Genomic DNA, 17726 nt, shown 5'->3' on the forward strand with positions numbered 1-17726 from the left:
ACAGAATATTTTTGTTTCAATAAACATTTCAAATAAGCCTTTGGTTTGTTACGTCACAGTGACATATTTTTGTATGATGTAAAAGAAACGTAATTTGTGGATTTTCCCTATGTTTGAAACTATTCGATATCTGCAATATAAGGCGCCTTCTCCTATGTAAACAATGCATGTTTTACGCGAGCGCCTTGTGTTGTGTCAAATGCGCTGCAGCGAAAAAGGTTCACGATTTTTGGTCGCCGATACTTTTCGTGCAGTTGTCTACATTTTTTAGTTGACATAGAACCGAAAATCTGTAATATGTTTGTTGTAGATGTACACAAAGTTGCCTTGACCGTGTCACACGCATTCTGAGCAAACGTGTCAAGAAAGCTTAGATTGTCTTTCAAATAAATGTACAGACAAAATGTTATTTCAAGTCTCGTTTTTGAGAGATAATCTATTTGCCCAACACAGTAATACGTCAAACCAAATTTACTTTACACACTTTTGGCACAGCGATACAATATACAATGTAACACGAACACATATAACACAGTATGAAACCATGTCGTTTATTCCAGCTTGCACAAAACTTGCTACTTATTAGGCTATACAGTAAGTGTACATTAGCAATTACGGACCTAACATAAGCACATAACAACTATCATTTCTGATAGAAACTATCAGGCAACATTGAGAAACTGCTTGACTTCTTGAACCTTTTCGTCCACTTCTTCCCTATTGTAGCTTCCGTCCTCTTTGGGAGTCAACACACTAAAAGAATATGACTGTATTAGCGTTTGACATGTAATAATTTATGAAACTGCAATCTAGTGTTTATTTATATCGTGTTATGCATACATGGAACCGGAATATAGTTAAATACATAGATTGGTCAACTCCCTTGAAAAAAGATCAAGTGACAAAAAATCACTATTTTTACCATTTTATGATATCTTTGGCGTTGTCGCGTCGCATTTCATATCTGTAATCTTTTTCTTGTCGGGGATGAAATGTAGCATTTCGTTCTCCGAAAACTTTCTCCAATTGTTGACAGTCTCCCGCCTCGATGGCGAACTTAATGCAAGCAGCAGTTGGAATGTGTTTGATTTCGTCATGTTTTTTATGGTTGCGAAAATACGGTTTTGCCATTTCGAAAACCAAACCATACAGAACGTGGCGGTATTGCTTGCCGACCTCAACAATTGGCTGAGACCACATGTCAAGAAACTTTGCTTTAAACGTTCCTCGAATTTTTTGTAGGTCTTCTACATCATAATTCTCCAGACCTTCGTCTTTCCAAAAAGCACACCTGCTTTCGTAAAACAGTTGATCCCAAACACCCCTGTTTTCATTAGACTTCTTTGGCTTGGTAAGAATTTCAGGCCTACCAGGGCTTAGTACCACAACGGCTGCATCTTCTACCTCGCTTATAGTCAAAGCAATACACATGCCAGGTTTTTATAAACAGTCGTCATTCAATAAAGCAATGAGTTGCCGGATTAGTTGGTTAGGTGTCACATTGGACACATCGTGCGACTTCCACTTAAGCGAAGAGAAACTAATATGCCGTTTCTTTTTCGTTTTTAAATTCTCGATCATTTTTAAAACCTTTTCTTTAATGGGACCCCCAATACTCTCCTTATCCCACAACTCTGCAAATTCTATAGCTTCATTTTCTGATATTACTTTACAAAATTCGTCAGTAGCCTCTTTGATAGTACACGACATTGTATCTGCTGGTCAACTTTATATCCAGTTGCACTCTCCGGCAAATGTTGGTGAAACACTCGTACGGTCATAGGCCTGAATGTTACTAAGGTACGAAACGACATTTTCGCTTCACCAAAACTACGTTCTCGCTAAAATGTGTTTTTGTCATCACGCCTCAGTAATTACACACAATAGTGATGACGTGTTTGAATGCCACAGTTGCGTGATTTGTGAAATTTAACCCAATCTATGGGGTGGGTAATCCATTGTCTGTGCTGTGAATGCGTGTACTAGACTTTTCGTTCTTTTGTTTTGCAATCATTCGACGAACATTCACTTTGTTAGCAATCCCTTTCCATCTGCCTATTTTCATCTTGGTTGAAAGCAAAAAATGGTTAACTCTGTCTACTGACGTATTTAAATTGAAGTTTTGCATTAAATTCCAGAACTTTTATTGACACAAAATCCAACTAGTGCAACATTTATGCAGTAACAGTATACCAACCGCTCGACTAGTTCTTGGGCCGCATGGTTGCGTAAACCGTTCGTTAATTTTGCTGTTGTCGAAGTCTACCACGTTATTTCCCGCTAAGCGCCCGAATCTGCAGTCACGCAAATAGTACCAAGGCGATTTTGTCGGGAAGTCTCGTACGTAAGGGTCATGTAACAGTCTTGCGTTTGACAGTAACAAACACGCAACAGTTGTGTCGGTATACCCATATATCCATGATCTTTGTTCAGATCAATATGCTTTGGGTTATACCCTAGCATGCCTCCAGAAACCAGTGCTTAATTTGATATCGAATTGGGTGATAGCAAAATCACCGGGAATCGTTTTTCTTTGATCAACAGACCAGAGGGCCGACCAAACCGTATCTGATCATCCTTTACAGCTTGTCTCTTCCAGGAAAGTAGCACGCGCATGAAGTCCCAGAATGAAATAGAAGATACGCTGTAGGCCTAAGGGATATAGAGGCTGAATGTGTGCATACGCATAGTCTAACGTGGTTCTCAAAAAAGAGCAGGTGAAAAGGAATATTCATCGATTATAGAAAGGTGATAAAGTTATTTTTTGATCCTGAAAAACAATGCCTAAAAGTGTTCTAACAATTAGCAGCAAGTTAATGAATTAATCCAACTACGGAATACTGACAGATGATGAACATATACCAAAGAAAAAGTTCATGCAACAAACGATTTCCTGGGATTCCATTTTAAATCGCTACATTTTTTAATCCTGTTAGAATTGAATGTGTATCCTCTAGAATAGATCCCTTGGTCTAATAAAATTTCTGTGTTGTTTTTTATTTCCTTCCCTTTTCATAAATCTATATGTGTCGCTTACACTTTTGAAAAGTCTTTAGCTCAAAACTACGAGCGACTGAATACACAAAAAGTTTTATATTTCAAATGACAGAAAGCACAAGTGGTGGAGTCACAATGTGCTCGATCAAATAATTAGTTTCCCTTACGAGAAAAGCTTTAAAACTTACAAAATTATGCTTGGTAGACTCGGCAGAAAGTTTATGATAAAACCCGCCTTACAGCAATCACGGACTTATTGCATAACTACTTTAGTGACATTTTAGATAAAATTACTGACCAACATAACCTCATTACTGGGCAACATCTAAAACCTTCGTGATTTCCTTGTCGTTGTTTTCTACTTGATATCTTTGGAAGCTTCTGTTCTCGTTGGGGGACATTATCCAAAAAAAATATCATTCCCGTTGGCATTTTGCCATTGATTGATGTTAGTTTCGTCATATGTGCATTGGTCGGACCACTTAGGTTTAATGGTATTCGACACATCGTATGACTTGCAGATTAAATTAATTTAAAAACTTACAGGTTTTTTCTTTCTTATTCGTTGCAGTTGTAATCAAGACTATCCGAAGAATGTAATGCCTATTATGGTTTTGCAAAATCCTAGAAAGTTTTCAATGAGATACTTGTGGTGGTGTCACATCAAATCTAAAGTTTTGCCGCCAAAACTTTATATTATGCATTAAACTTTTGAGCTATTAATTTGTATTGAACTTACATTTAATGTGTATTTCATGATTGATTGAACAAGTTTTCGCGTATTGTATACTCTTAGGTCACCAAATGCTTTGTGAGGAAATGGCGTATACTTTTTTCAAACTGACGATGAAGCTTGTTTAGGGCATTATTTATTCAAACTTACAAATTTTGCAATTTTATGTGCTAATCTGAAATAAACTTTAACTCAAATTAATATATTCTAACTTAATTTAATATGTGGTACACTCACTTCATAAACATTACAATTCATTTAATTAAATGCGTCTTGGTGCAATCATTGAAACTTTGCCTTATTTGTGCACTGAGAACGCCCTTTTCCCAACATCTTCACCTTTGACAAACTTTGATACTTGACCAAAGGAATTTACTTTCACAAAAATGCAAGCATGATGTCATGATAACTACCCTGTAATTTCCATCACTTATAATCAAATATAGTCGCTAGCATCAGGTGTGTGTGATGTTTAAACATCTTGCAGAACTTTGTTGATTTGTGTTATCACATCGAATCAAGAATATTGATTACCCGATGGTTTCGAATCCTTGTGAGATTAATAAAAATAGACAGATTGTAAAAACAGCATTTCTTGGTTGTTACGTTTCCCGCGAACATTCGGATAGCCACTTTAAGTACACAATGAATTACTTATTCATTAACAGCAAGTCGCTCGTAATCTTGGGAACCAACATACTTTTTACATTATATTTTTCGCGACCCAGGTTGCAATCTGCCCGTTTTCACAAGAGAGCTACCGCTTCTCAGTCAATAAAAGGCTCGGAGCAGGTCTCAAGAAGTTGGGTGAAGTCGTTGCAGCACATCGAAACCACTGTCCCGTCTAGGGGACCTTTTAACGGCAAATAAGTGCATACAGACACAATTGCTGGTTTCGAAGGGATTTCTATCATTTCCATGTATGGTCCGCATATTGTTGAATATAAAGTTTGAATAACTTACAAATAAGGAATGTAAAACCCTAAGCAGTACATATATGCAACCGCATGTGTTGTACATTTACTGCTATATTGTCGTGCTCAAATTTCCATGGTGCTTGCTGTCTGAAGCACACTACGACTAAGCGATGTACAGCATTGCAATTCATTTTCTGCACAAACAACAGATCATCAGAAGCTTAAATTTAATATGATCGAAATGCCCCCGGGTTAAAAAAAACGTTTTAATGTCAGATGCCAATTCTCTGTGTCACATTTTTTTTTGCCAGCGAACATTTCTGTGCTTGTTTTTTTACTTTGTAGAATCTGAAAAAATTCTGCACGCATGTGATAGTATGTGATCACGTTATACCGATTTACTGACGTCATCGCATAACGTATAAACATAACAGCATTAAATTAAATAGTTTCATACTCTTGACGTTGGTCGTTTGTTACTCCTTAATTTAGAATATCAGACCAGGAAGGACAGATCCATCTCCAAGCAGAACATCCTGATACCTGTGGTCATTATGACATTCCCTTAGTTTTAAAGTATTCATCGCTTAGTTAAATGTTGGGTTAAGTGTCCAGTCTGGATAGATTGGCAAAATTAAGGAAAAAACTTTACCATGACAACTTTGTGTCAACGCTTCTAGTTTTGGAAAACATGTTTCGCTTTGTTAAACATCATCAGTTCTTAAATCAAACATTGAAGATTCACTTTTTGTAAGTGTTGCTGGTTAGGTTGATTTCGTGAAGTTAAAACATTTTCATTGTTAAGGAAAAACATGTATATTTTGTTATTTTTGACTCCAGGTTTCAACCCAAAACGCCGTCTATGTTCAGGACAGGGCCTTTACTGTTGTAAAGCAGAATTTCAAGTGTCACGTCTTAATCCCTGATTGTTGAAAACGTCTAATTTGGAAAAAAAATGCTGTTGAACCCAGTTATGAAGTTTGCATTCATCTGACAACATCCGTGTGGTGGAGCTTTAGCTGGTGATCCTGGAAGCACTTCCAGCGTTTCTGTTAACTTTAACGCTTTCATGCAAGTCATAAAATTATGACATTAACAACATTATGTACAGCATTGCACTAAAACATTCTGTTGAAATATATATTTATGTCCCGAGAGCGAGGGGTTTCGATCCAACTACTTCTGGATGACAAAAATGTTCCGTGCCGCCAAAAACGTTTAAGAGCACTGATTTGAAATGAATCTCTAGCTCCACCAAGCGGAAGTTATACAAAATAGTTCTTTGGCCCCATCACATGCATGTTATTCAAAATAGTTATCTAGCTCCATCACTCGGCTGTTATTCAAAAATAGAGCTACACAACCTAGGTTTCGCAGAACCTTGATGCTTCAGGAAGCATTTTCAGGGGTTCCGACAACTTTGAGGGTTCCACGTAAATATCGTGACATTTACAACATTAAATACTGCGTATAGTGAAACATCCTGTTGAAATATACATTCATGTACGGAGAGCGAGATTGTGGAAATTATTTGTTTTGCTTTCTGTGTGACAAAAATAGAGTTTTACAAAATTTGTTGAACTTGTTTTACGAATCCACGGCGCGGATTATAACTAGATTACTATTATTTATTTATTTTTTTAATCACATCCTATTTCTTAAATAACATCCATGCGGTAGAGCCAGAGGACTATTTTAAATTACATCCGTGTGGTGACGGTAGAGGGCTATTTATACAATATTCACGTGGTGGGGCTAGAGGTTTATTTCAAGTAACATCCGGTTGTCGGAGCTAGAGGAATATTTTTAATAATATCCGTACGTGGGAGCTAGACGAATAATGATTGGCAGCATTGGTCAAGCGCCTGACCCGTATACCAAGAAGAAATCCTGTTCGGGTTTCGTTCACAGGATATCCTTTCAAACCCTGATGTGGCCATAAAAATAAAGAATTATTTTAAATAACATTCGCTTGATCGAGGTGGGGGACTATTTTAAATCACTGGTGTAGTTCACCAGGACACAACAGAATTTTTTTTTTGACTTGCATGGAATTCTTAAACTTCACTTTATGTAATTTTACCGCATGTAAGATCTTTACCCCACTTCGTATGCATTTATTGGACATCATTTAACTTTGCACACATTTATCCAGGGGATTTATTATTCATCTGTGTTTTATTCAGTTGTTTCGTCAATGTATGAGTACTTTTTATCGTTGGATGTGAAGAATATAGTGTTAAGAGTGTTTTTGAAAGTGTTTGCAAAGCCGTGCATTACCTGTATTTTCTGTTCAAACTTTATGTGCATTAGTGCAACTATAGTACTGAGAGATCTCAACTCTAACAACATTAGGCCATTTTACCAACTTAACACAATTGACACAAAGTCAATTTCAACTCATAAAACATTTCACAGGAAGTTTTCAGGAAAAATGTGAAACAGTGTTGGAAATTATTAAAACATGTTTTAAAACATATCGCAACAAACTTGATTCACGTTCTTTTAATTTTTTTTAATTACAAATCATTGCAGCAATTATTTGTGATTATAATATATATTATATTGTAACATGTATGTTAAATATTTCAGATATGTTGTATTCACTTTAAGAAATATTTTTGTATCGCAATCCGTGTAAAATGAAGCATCACAATGCGTTTGTTATTGTGGTTATTTAAGCGAGCAAACAACACAACGAATTTCCCATCCGTCAACATAGGGCTCACAAGGCAGGTTATGAGGACAGTCGGCCTCCACGACAAACAATTGAGCCCCGTTCTGATTGCCTTGTGTGGATGGAACAGCCTGAGGTTGGTCATCGACGCAAATAAAATGATTACTTTGTTTCGCATTGTGTGCACTGGTCATGATATAGCCTGTGTATTCCACATTCCATCCTTGTGGGCATGTATCCCGACTTGGAATCATCAACTAATCAACAAAGAAAGAATTCGTTGCCATTTGTATCATGTAAACATAAAGTTAAGGTCGTTGTCCAAATAAAGAATTCCTACTATAAACCTTGGTTGGACTTTTGACCAAACAAACTGCACAAGGAACGCCCTGGTATTGCAATGCACCCTCTTCGATTAAGGATAAATCAAATAGTGGATATCTGTTTGGACCATCGAGGTATTCAACTCCATAAATGTAAGCTGGTCCTAAAAATACCAATGTAATGAAGGGAACATAAATTTTAAAACTGCTCTAATACTAACCTTGGACGCCAGTTACATAATGTCCGACTGTGTAAGAAACATTTTCATGTAGACACAAGAAGTTAGACCCACCACCAGTGTGTGAATGATACTGACCTCCAGCGGAGCCTACGTAAAAATGTAAAGAATTGTACTGCTATTTTTGTTGCCAGGCATACTAGTTAATCAGAATTGCTCTTCTGGCACTTAGTTTCTAAAGTGTTTATTGGAAACCAACGTTTCGTCTGCCATCCGGCGAGACTTCTTCAGGGTAAAGAATTTTGTTTGGTTTGGTTTGCTTTGAAGTTGTTAGAAAAAAGAAAACTTTTTTCTAAATCGTCAAATTTGTGCACAATACCTGCTGCGATTTACCTCGGTAAATAAAACTTGTGCCTTTCTTTTTTGGGCAGTCACGTCGTCCCCAGCGAACGTATGTTGTACCCACTAAAATCAATATTGTTCGTACATCAGCATAGTAATTTTGAATGCAAAACTCTTTCTCAACACAAAAACGACACAAATTTAAACAGATTCTGTTTCATTAAATTAGCTTTTAAAATTATTTAAACTTGACTTGTACCTGATCCAGTAAATGTTGGAACTGATGGTGGATCTTCTTCCTGAAACGTATCTATGTCAATTATTTGAACATATTAGCAATCAAATTCGTAATTACCGCGGATCTTTTGTGAATGGCGTGCTCCAATTTCACTGAATGTTTTGAGTTCTCAAAGTGGTTTTCTAAACTAAAACAAAAGCAGTGAAAATAATTTTATTGCACTTAAATGAACAAAAAATGTCAAGTTGTAACGGACAATTCTTTTCATAATCAATCTTACCGGTTTAAATGGGCGAAAGCTTGGTGAAGGAAGCTCGCAGCACAAATCGCCACAATCAGAAGTAGAAACGATCCAAACAGAAACGATCCTTTGGCAAGTTTGCGCCCTGGGACCTTGTAACCTTGCAAACGCATAGCTCTTTCCATTGTTGCGTGTTTTACACACTGACACGCCCAATGATCTGAAATAATGCCCTTGTTACACGATTTCTTTGTAACATTGCTTAAAAAACTCTGAAACGTGCCGCATTTTAATCAACAAGCAATAACCTTTAACGGTTTATAATTTCCATGAAAATCATTATGTTTCTTGAGAAATGTTCGTGTTGTATTTAAATAAGAATATGCTTTGGATTTCTAGAAGCACGTTTAATGACGTAGAAACAACGTAAGATATTTAGGAATGATTGCCATTCGTAGTTTTGCTGAATTTTGCATCCAATTTTTGCAAAATTAAATCTGAATTCTGTATACACTGTGATCTAATAAATAAAAATTTTTGTGTCAACGCAACGCATAACACTTTTAATGGCAAATGTTACTTTACATTTAACCATGGCAGTAAAACCATGGAAGTGTGCTACTCCATTGCAGTGCACTGCATGGCCACAAACATACGACAAACCAATAATCATGACTGTCTTAAAAAATATTTTCAAACGACTCCACAGTCACAGGGTTTGCAATAGCGTCCGGATTATCAGCCGACATGATTCAGAAACTGCACCTTTTCGAATGTTTTATTCATGTAGCGACGTTTATTGAAACGTGTGCAGAAAGGAACACTGCTGCCGTAAATCTAACTCAATGCTGCAATTAAACCCGTTAATAGATGTATTTATAATACGTAATTAACGCACGACGATTAATGACAAAATTTCACAAACAAATCGGGATTTTATATTCTGAAGCTAATTAATTGAACAACAAGCAATAGATCAACCGCAAAGAACTGCAAAACCTGCATCATTACAACAACCAATATTAGACGGAGAAATTGAACGATGAAAGAAAAAGTGTCGCATAAACCTATTGCGTTATACGAGTTGTGTAAAGAGACCATTCATCTCGCAACCAAAACCAAAAGTTTGGGTACTGATAACTGGTGTAGATTTAAAGTTCATGTGACACGGAAAAATAAAACATAATACTAATTAAAATAACAGATTGTCATAACTTTAAAACATTTTTGGAGTAACAAGTAGCTTGATACGGCGACTAGTTTCTGATATACAGCTGGTCAAGTTACGTTTATGCCGTTGCAATCGAAATCGTTCGAAAGCGAAATTAAAACAATTACTGGGACAGGGTGTTCTGGTGGTCAAAGCATTGATGCTCGCTAACGTGATGCATGAACTACAAAAAACACGACAGACACAAACCATCAATTAGGCATTGTCGATTTGTCCACTCACAGCAAAAGATCGCCGAGAAAAGAACGACCAAATTAGCTGATTGTGCAACACATTTATGTTCTGTCTTAGTATCACTTTTTGTCTGGCAGTAGCGTTGCCTACGAGTTCGCGTCATAAATGATTTGATCAATTCGCCACAATCAACCACTAACATTTTTTTTTGCAATACGATTTGTAACTAAAAATGTTGGAATCACCAAATTACGCACCACCCCCTTCTTATCGAAGTACAGAATAGTGTGGTTGCAAATAAGCCTTTGGTTTGTGACGTCACAGAGACATATTTTTGTATGATGTAAAAGTAACGTAATTTGTGGATTCTCCTATGTTTGAAACTATTAGATATCTGCAATATAAGGCGCCACCTCTTTTTTATTTTTTTGACCGCACCGGGATTTGAACCCAGGATATCCTGGGCACGAATACTGAACAGGTTTTCTTCTTGGTATATGGGTCGGGCGCTTGACCAATGCTGCCAATCACCCGCCAAAGGCGCCTTCTCCTATGTAAACAATGCATTTTTTTGGGCGAGCGCATTGTGTGGCGTCAAATTCGCTACAGCGAAAAAGGTTCACGATTTTTGGTCGCCGCTACTTTACGTGCAGTTTTCTACATTTTTAGTTTACATAGAACCGAAGTACTTTGAAAATATGTTTGTTGTAGATGTACGTTTAGTTTTACACAAAGTTACCATGCCCGTGTCACACGCACTCCGAGCAAATGTGTCAAGAAAGCTTAGATTGTCTTTCAAATAAATGTACAGAAAAAATATAAATTCAAGTTCAGAACGATTCTGTCTCGTTTTTAAGCGATAATCTATGTGCGCAACACAGTAATACGGCAAACCAAATTAACTTTGCACACTCTTGGCACAGCGATACAATATACAATGTAACAGAAACACATATAACACAATATGAAACCATGTCGTTTGTTCCAGCTTGCATAAAACTTGCTACTTATTAAGCTTTACAGTAAGTGTCCATTAGCAATTACGGACCTAACATAAGCACATAACAACTATCATTTCTGATAGAAACTATCAGGCAACATTGAGAAACTGCTTGACTTCTTGAACTTTTTCGTCCACTTCTTCCCTATTGTAGCTTCCGTCCTCTTTGGGAGTCAACACACTAAAAGAATATGACTGTATTAGCGTTTGGCATGTAATAATTTTGAAACTGCAATCTAGTGTTTATTTATATCGTGTTATGCATATATGGAACCGGAATATAGTCCAATACATAGATTGGTCAACTCCCTTGAAAAAAGATCAAGTGCCAAAAAATCACTATATTTACCATTTTATGATATCTTTGGCGTTGTCGCGTCGCATTTCATATCTGTCATCTTTTTCTTGTCGGGGATGAAATGTAGCATTTCGTTCTCCGAAAACTTTCTCCAATTGTTGACAGTCTCCCGCCTCGATGGCGAACTTAATGCAAGCAGCAGTTGGAATGTGTTTGATTTCGTCATGTTTTTTATGGTTGCGAAAATACGGTTTTGCCATTTCGAAAACCAAACCATACAGAACGTGGCGGTATTGCTCGCCGACGTCAACAATTGGCTGAGACCACATGTCATGAAACTTTGCTTTAAACCTTCCTCGAATTTTTTGTAGGTCTTCTACATCATAATTCTCCAGACCTTCGTCTTTCCAAATAGCACACCTGCTTTCGTAAAACAGTTGATCCCAAAGACCCCTGTTTTCATTAGACTTCTTTGGCTTGGTAAGAATTTCAGGCCTACCAGGGCTTAGTACCACAACGGCTGCATCTTCTTCCTCGCTTATAGTCAAAGCAATACACATGCCAGGTTTGTATAAACAGTCGTCATTCAATAAAGCAATAAGTTGCCGGACTAGTTGGTTAGGTGTCACATTGGACACATCGTGCGACTTCCACTTTAGCGAAGAGAAACTAATATGCCGTTTCTTTTTCGTTTTTAAATTCTCGATCATTTTTGAAACCTTTTCTTTAATGGGACCACCAATACTCTCCTTATCCCACAACTCTGCAAATTCTATAGCTTCATTTTCTGATATTACTTTACAAAATTCCTCAGTAGCCTCTTCGATAGTACACGACATTGTATCTGCTGGTCAACTTTATATCCAGTTGCACACGTTGGCAAATGTTGGTGAAACACTCGTACGGTCATAGGCCTGAATGTTACTGAGGCACGAAACGACATTTTCGCTGTACCAAAACTACGTTCTCGCTAAAATGTGTTTTTGTCATCACGCCTCAGTAATTACATACAATAGTGATGACGTGCTTGAATGCCACAGTTGCTTGATTTGTGAAATTTAACCCAATCTATGGCGTGGGTAATTCGTTGTCTGTGCTGTGAATGCGTGTACTAGACTTTTCGTTCTTTTGTTTTGCAATCATTCGACGAACATTCACTTTGTTAGTAATCCCCTTCCATCTGCTTATGTGCATCTTGGTAAAAAGCAAAAAATGGTTAACCCTGTCTACTGACGTAATTTAATTAAAGTTTGTCATTAAATTCCCGAACTTTATCAACATGAAATCCAACTAGTGCAACGTTCATGTATAGTAACAGTATTCTAACCGCTCGAATAGTTCTTAGACGGCATGGTTGCGTTAAAACCGTTCGTTAATTATGCTGTTGTCGAAGTCTACGAAGCGAATGTTTTCACCAAGCCCCCGAATCAGCAGCCACGCAGATAGTACTAAGACGATTTCTGGCGAGATGTCTCATACGTCGTAACAGCCTTGCGTTTGACAGTAACAAACATACAACGGTTGTGTTGGTATATCCATGATCTTGTTCAGATTAATATTTATACCCTAGCATGCCTCCAGAAGCCAGTGGTTATTTTGATATCGAATCGGGTGACAATATGCATCGATTTTAGAAAGGTGATAAAGTTATTTTTTGATCCTGAAACACAATGCCGAAAATGGTTCTAACAGTTAGAAGCTAATGATTTAATCCAACAAAGGGATACTGACAGATGGTGAGCATATACCAAAGAAAAAGTTTACGCAGCAAAACGATTTCCTGGGATGTCATTTTAAATGGCTCCATTTTTTAATCCAGTTACAATTGAAAGAGTATCCTCTAGAATATATCCCTTGGTATAATAAAATTTCAGTGTTGTTGACCAGGGGGTTCTGCAACTGCTTTTTTTATTTCGTTCTCATTTGATTAGCCTATATGTGTCGCTTACACTTTAAAAAGACTTTAGCTCAAAACTTTACGCAACTGAATACAAAAAAAATTCTTATTTCAATTGACAGAAAGCACAAGTGGTGGAAGAGCTCCGTCGAAAAATGCGCATCAACGTAAAACCACACATTTCTAGGCACAATGAGGTCGAACAAATAAATAGTTTCCCTTACGAGAAAATCTACAAAACTTACAAAATGTTATGCTCGGTAGCCTAATCAGAAATTTTGTAATAAAATACGCCTTACAGCAAACACGGACTTATTACAAAACTCTTTTAGTACCATTTTAGATAAAAATTTTGACCAACATAAACTCCTTACTGCGCAGCATCTAAAACCTTCGTGATTTCCTTGACTATGTTTTTTTGCGAATAAACATTTCTCTGCTTATTTTTAAATTTCCATTACTTTGTAGATAAAGTTTTCGGGATTTACTGATGTAATCGCCTGACGTATAAACATCACAGCATTGAAAAAAAGGGTTCATACTCTTGACGTTGGTCGTTTGTTACTCTTTAATTTGGGATATCAGACCAGCAAGGACAGATCCATCTCCACGCAGAACATCCTGATACCTGTGGTCATTATGACATCCCCTTAGTTTTAAAGTATTCATCGCTTAGTTAAATGTTGGGTTAAGTGTCCAGTCTGGATAGATTTGCAAATTTAAGGAAAAAACATTACCATGAACACTTTGTGTCAACGCTTCTAGTTTTGGGAAACATGTTTCGCTTTGTTAAACATCATCAGTTCTTAAATCAAACATTGAAGTTTCACTTTTGTCACGCCTAAGTGTTGCTGGTTAGGTTGATTTCGTGAAGTTAATACATTTTCATTGTTAAGGAAAAACATGTATATTTTGTTATTTTTGACTCCACGTTTCAACCCAAAACGCCGTCTATGTTCAGGGCAGGGCCTCTACTGTTTTATAGCAGAATTTCAAGTGTTACGTCTTAATCCCTGATTGTTGAAAACGCCTAATTTGGAAAAAAATGCTGTTGAACCCAATTATGAAATTTGCATTCATCTGATAACATCCGTGTGGTGGAGCTTTAGCTACTGATCCTGGAAGCACTCCCAGCGTTTCTGTTAACTTTAACGCTTTCATGCAAGTCATAAAATTATGACATTAACAACATTATGTACAGCATTGCACTAAAACATTCTGTTGAAATATATATTTATGTCCCGAGAGCGAGGGGTTTCGCATTATTTACAGAACTACTTCTGGATGACAAAAATGTTCCGTGCCGCCAAAAACGTTTAAAAGCACTGATTTGAAATGAATCTCCAGCTCCACCTAGCGGAAGTTATACAAAATAGTTCTTTGGCCCCACCACAAACATGATATTTAACTAGTTCCATCACACGGATGTTATTTAAAATAGAGCTACACAACCTAGGTTTTGCAGAACCTTGGTGCTCCAGGAAGCATTTCCAGGAGTTCCGACAACTTTGAGTGTTTCACGCGTGACATTTACAACATTAAATACTGCGTATAGAGAAACATCCTGTTGAAATATACATTCATGTACGGAGAGCGAGATTGTGAAATATACATGTTTTGCTTTCTGTGTGACAAAAAATTTTCACAAAATTTGCTGAACTTCTTCGACGGATCCATGGCGCTGATTATAACTAGATTACTATTTTATCAAACATCCGCGTGATGTTGCTATAGGCGACTATTTTTAATAACATCCATGCGGTAGAGCCAGAGGTTTATTTTAAGTAACATCCGGGTGGTGGAGCTAGAGGACTAGTTTTAATATTATCCGTGTTAGTAAGAAAGATGACTATTGGGCGAGTGATTTGCAGCATTGGTCAAGCGGCCGACCCGTATACCAAGAAGAAATCCTGATCGGGTTTCATGCGCAAGATATCCTGAATTCAAACACCGATGTGGTCATAAAAAAGAAGGACTATTTCAAACAACATGCGCTTGATCGAGCTGTGGGATTATTTCAAATCACTGGTCTTGTAGTACACTACAAAGGACACAACAGAATTTGTTTTTGACTTGCATGGAATCCTTAAACTTCACTTTATGTATTTTTACCTCATATAAGTTCTTTACCCCACTTCGTATGCATTTCTTGGACATGGCTTTACACACATTTAGGGAATTTATTTTTCAACTGTGTTCTGTTCAGTTGTTTCGTCAATGTCTAGGTACTATTTATCTTTAGACGTGAAGAATATTGTGTCAAGAGTATTTTGGAAAGTGTTTGCAAAACTGTGCATTAACTGTATCTTCTGTTCGAACTTTATGTACATTATAGTGCAACTATACTAAGAGGTCTCAACTCTAACAACATAACGCCATTTTGACAAATTAACATAAGTGACACAAAGTCAATTTCAACTCATAAAACATTTCACAGGAAGTTTTCAGGAAAAAATGTGACAAATTGATGGGAATTATTGAAACATGTTTTCGATCTGCGAATTGTAACGCATAGCGCAACAAACTAGATTTACGTTTTTTTATTTTATTTTTTAATTGCAAATCATTACAGCAATTATTTGTGATTATAGTATGTATTATATTGTACAATGTATGTTAAATATTTCAAATATGTTGTATTTCTTTCAAGCAATATTTTTATACCGCAATCCATGTAAAATGAAGCATAACAATGCGTTTGTAAGAGTCAAACATTGTGGTTACTTAAGCGAGCAAACAACACAACGAATTTCCCATCCGTCAACATAAGGCTCACAAGGCAAGTTATTAGGACAGTCGGCCTCCACGACAAACAAATGAGCCCCGTTCTGATTGCCTTGTGTTGATGGAACAGCTTGTGGTTGGTCATCGACGCAAATAAACTGATTAGTTTGCTTCGCATTGTGTGCATTGGCCATGATATAGCCAGTGTATTCCACATTCCATCCTTGTGGACATGTATCCCGACTTGGAATCATCAACTAATCAACAAAGAAAGAATTCGGTGCCATTTAGATCATGTAAACATAAAGTTAAGGTCGTTGTCCAAATAAAGAGTTCCTACTATATACCTTGGTTGGACTTTTGACCAAACAAACTGCACAGGGAACGCCCTGGTATTGCAATGCACCCTCCTCGATTAAGGATAGATCAAACAGTGGATATCTGTTTGGACCATCGAGGTATTCAACTCCATAAATGTAAGCTGGTCCTAAAAATACCAATGTAATGAAGGGAACATAAATTTTAAAACTGCTCTAATACAAACCTTGGACGCCAGTTACATAATGTCCAGTTGTGTAAGAAACATTTTCATGTAGACACAAGAAATTAGACCCACCACCAGTGTGTGAATGATACTGACCTCCAGCGGAGCCTACGTAAAAATGTAAACAATTTTGTTCGGTTTTCTTTGAAGTTGTTGGCCTAAAACTTTTTTTAAATCGTCACATTTGTACATAATACCTGCTGCGATTTACCTCGGTAAATAAAACTTGTGCCTTCCTTTTTTGGGCAGTCACGTCGTCCCCAGCGAACGTATGTTGAACCCACTATAAACAATATTGTTCGTACATCAGCATAGTAAGTTTGAATGCAAAACTCTTTCTCAACTTAAAAACGGCACAAATTTAAACTGATTCTGTGTCACTAAATTCATTTTAAAATTATTTAAACTTGACTTGGACCTGATCCAGTAAAGGTTGGAACTGATGGTGGATCTTCTTCCTGAAACGTATCTAAGTCAATTATTTGACCGTATTAGCAATCAAATTCGTAATTACCGCGGATCTTTTGTGAATGGCGTGCTCCAATTTCACTGAATGTTTTGAGTTCTCAAAGAGGTTTTCTAAACTAAAACAAAAACAGTGAAAATAATTTTATTGCACTTAAATGAACAAAAAATGTCCAGTTGTCACGGACAATTCTTTCGATAATCAATCTTACCGGTTTAAATGGGCGAAAGCTTGGTGGAGGAAGCTCGCAGCACAAATCGCCACAATCAGAAGCAGAAACGATCCAAATAAAAACGATCCTTTGGCAAGTTTGCGCCCTGGAACCTTGTAACTTTGCAAACGCATAGCTCTTTCCATTGTTGCGTGTTTCACACACTGACACGCCCAAACTACCCATGATCTGAAATAATGCCCTTGTCTCACGATTTCTCTGTAACATTGCTTAAAAATCTCCGAATCGTGCCGCATTTTAATCAACAAGCAATAACCTTTAACGGTTTATAATTTCCGTGAAAATCATTATGTTTCGTGCGAAATGTTCGTGTTGTATTTAAATAAGAATATATTTTGGATTTCTAGAAGCACGTTTTAATGACGTACAAACAACGTAAGATATTTAGGAATGATTGCCATTCGTAGTTTTGCATCCAACTTTTGCAAAATTAAATCTGAATTCTGTATGCACTGTGATCTAACGAATAAAAATTTTTGTGTCAGCGCAACGCATAACACTTTTAATGGAAGC

At 36.9% G+C, this 17726-nt stretch overlaps 4 protein-coding genes across 4 annotated transcripts; all 4 read right to left on the reverse strand.

The window, feature by feature from the left end:
- Positions 1 to 590: 590 nt before the first annotated feature.
- LOC145895245 (uncharacterized) lies at positions 591 to 1776 on the reverse strand. Its single transcript, XM_082984015.1, has 2 exons — positions 923 to 1776; positions 591 to 753 (listed from the first exon to the last, which is right to left on the reverse strand). Exons 1-2 carry the CDS (start codon positions 1429 to 1431, stop codon positions 663 to 665), a joined length of 600 nt encoding a protein of 199 aa, XP_082840141.1. The 5' UTR covers positions 1432 to 1776; the 3' UTR covers positions 591 to 662.
- Positions 1777 to 7320: 5544 nt separating this feature from the next.
- LOC145895808 (uncharacterized) lies at positions 7321 to 8832 on the reverse strand. Its single transcript, XM_082984591.1, has 7 exons — positions 8687 to 8832; positions 8524 to 8593; positions 8428 to 8467; positions 8220 to 8291; positions 7869 to 7976; positions 7672 to 7811; positions 7321 to 7581 (listed from the first exon to the last, which is right to left on the reverse strand). The coding sequence occupies exons 1-7, from the start codon at positions 8830 to 8832 to the stop codon at positions 7321 to 7323; spliced, it is 837 nt and encodes a 278-aa protein (XP_082840717.1).
- Positions 8833 to 10965: 2133 nt separating this feature from the next.
- Positions 10966 to 12246, reverse strand: LOC145895228 (uncharacterized). Its single transcript, XM_082983999.1, has 2 exons — positions 11402 to 12246; positions 10966 to 11233 (listed from the first exon to the last, which is right to left on the reverse strand). Exons 1-2 carry the CDS (start codon positions 12187 to 12189, stop codon positions 11143 to 11145), a joined length of 879 nt encoding a protein of 292 aa, XP_082840125.1. The 5' UTR covers positions 12190 to 12246; the 3' UTR covers positions 10966 to 11142.
- A 3640-nt stretch (positions 12247 to 15886) lies between these two features.
- Positions 15887 to 17338, reverse strand: LOC145895809 (short-chain collagen C4-like). Its single transcript, XM_082984592.1, has 7 exons — positions 17193 to 17338; positions 17030 to 17099; positions 16934 to 16973; positions 16727 to 16798; positions 16516 to 16623; positions 16319 to 16458; positions 15887 to 16228 (listed from the first exon to the last, which is right to left on the reverse strand). The coding sequence occupies exons 1-7, from the start codon at positions 17336 to 17338 to the stop codon at positions 15968 to 15970; spliced, it is 837 nt and encodes a 278-aa protein (XP_082840718.1). The 3' UTR covers positions 15887 to 15967.
- Positions 17339 to 17726: the final 388 nt, after the last annotated feature.

This window comes from Ascidia mentula, chromosome 3 (assembly GCF_947561715.1).
Source record: "Ascidia mentula chromosome 3, kaAscMent1.1, whole genome shotgun sequence".
Lineage (NCBI taxonomy): Eukaryota > Metazoa > Chordata > Ascidiacea > Phlebobranchia > Ascidiidae > Ascidia > Ascidia mentula.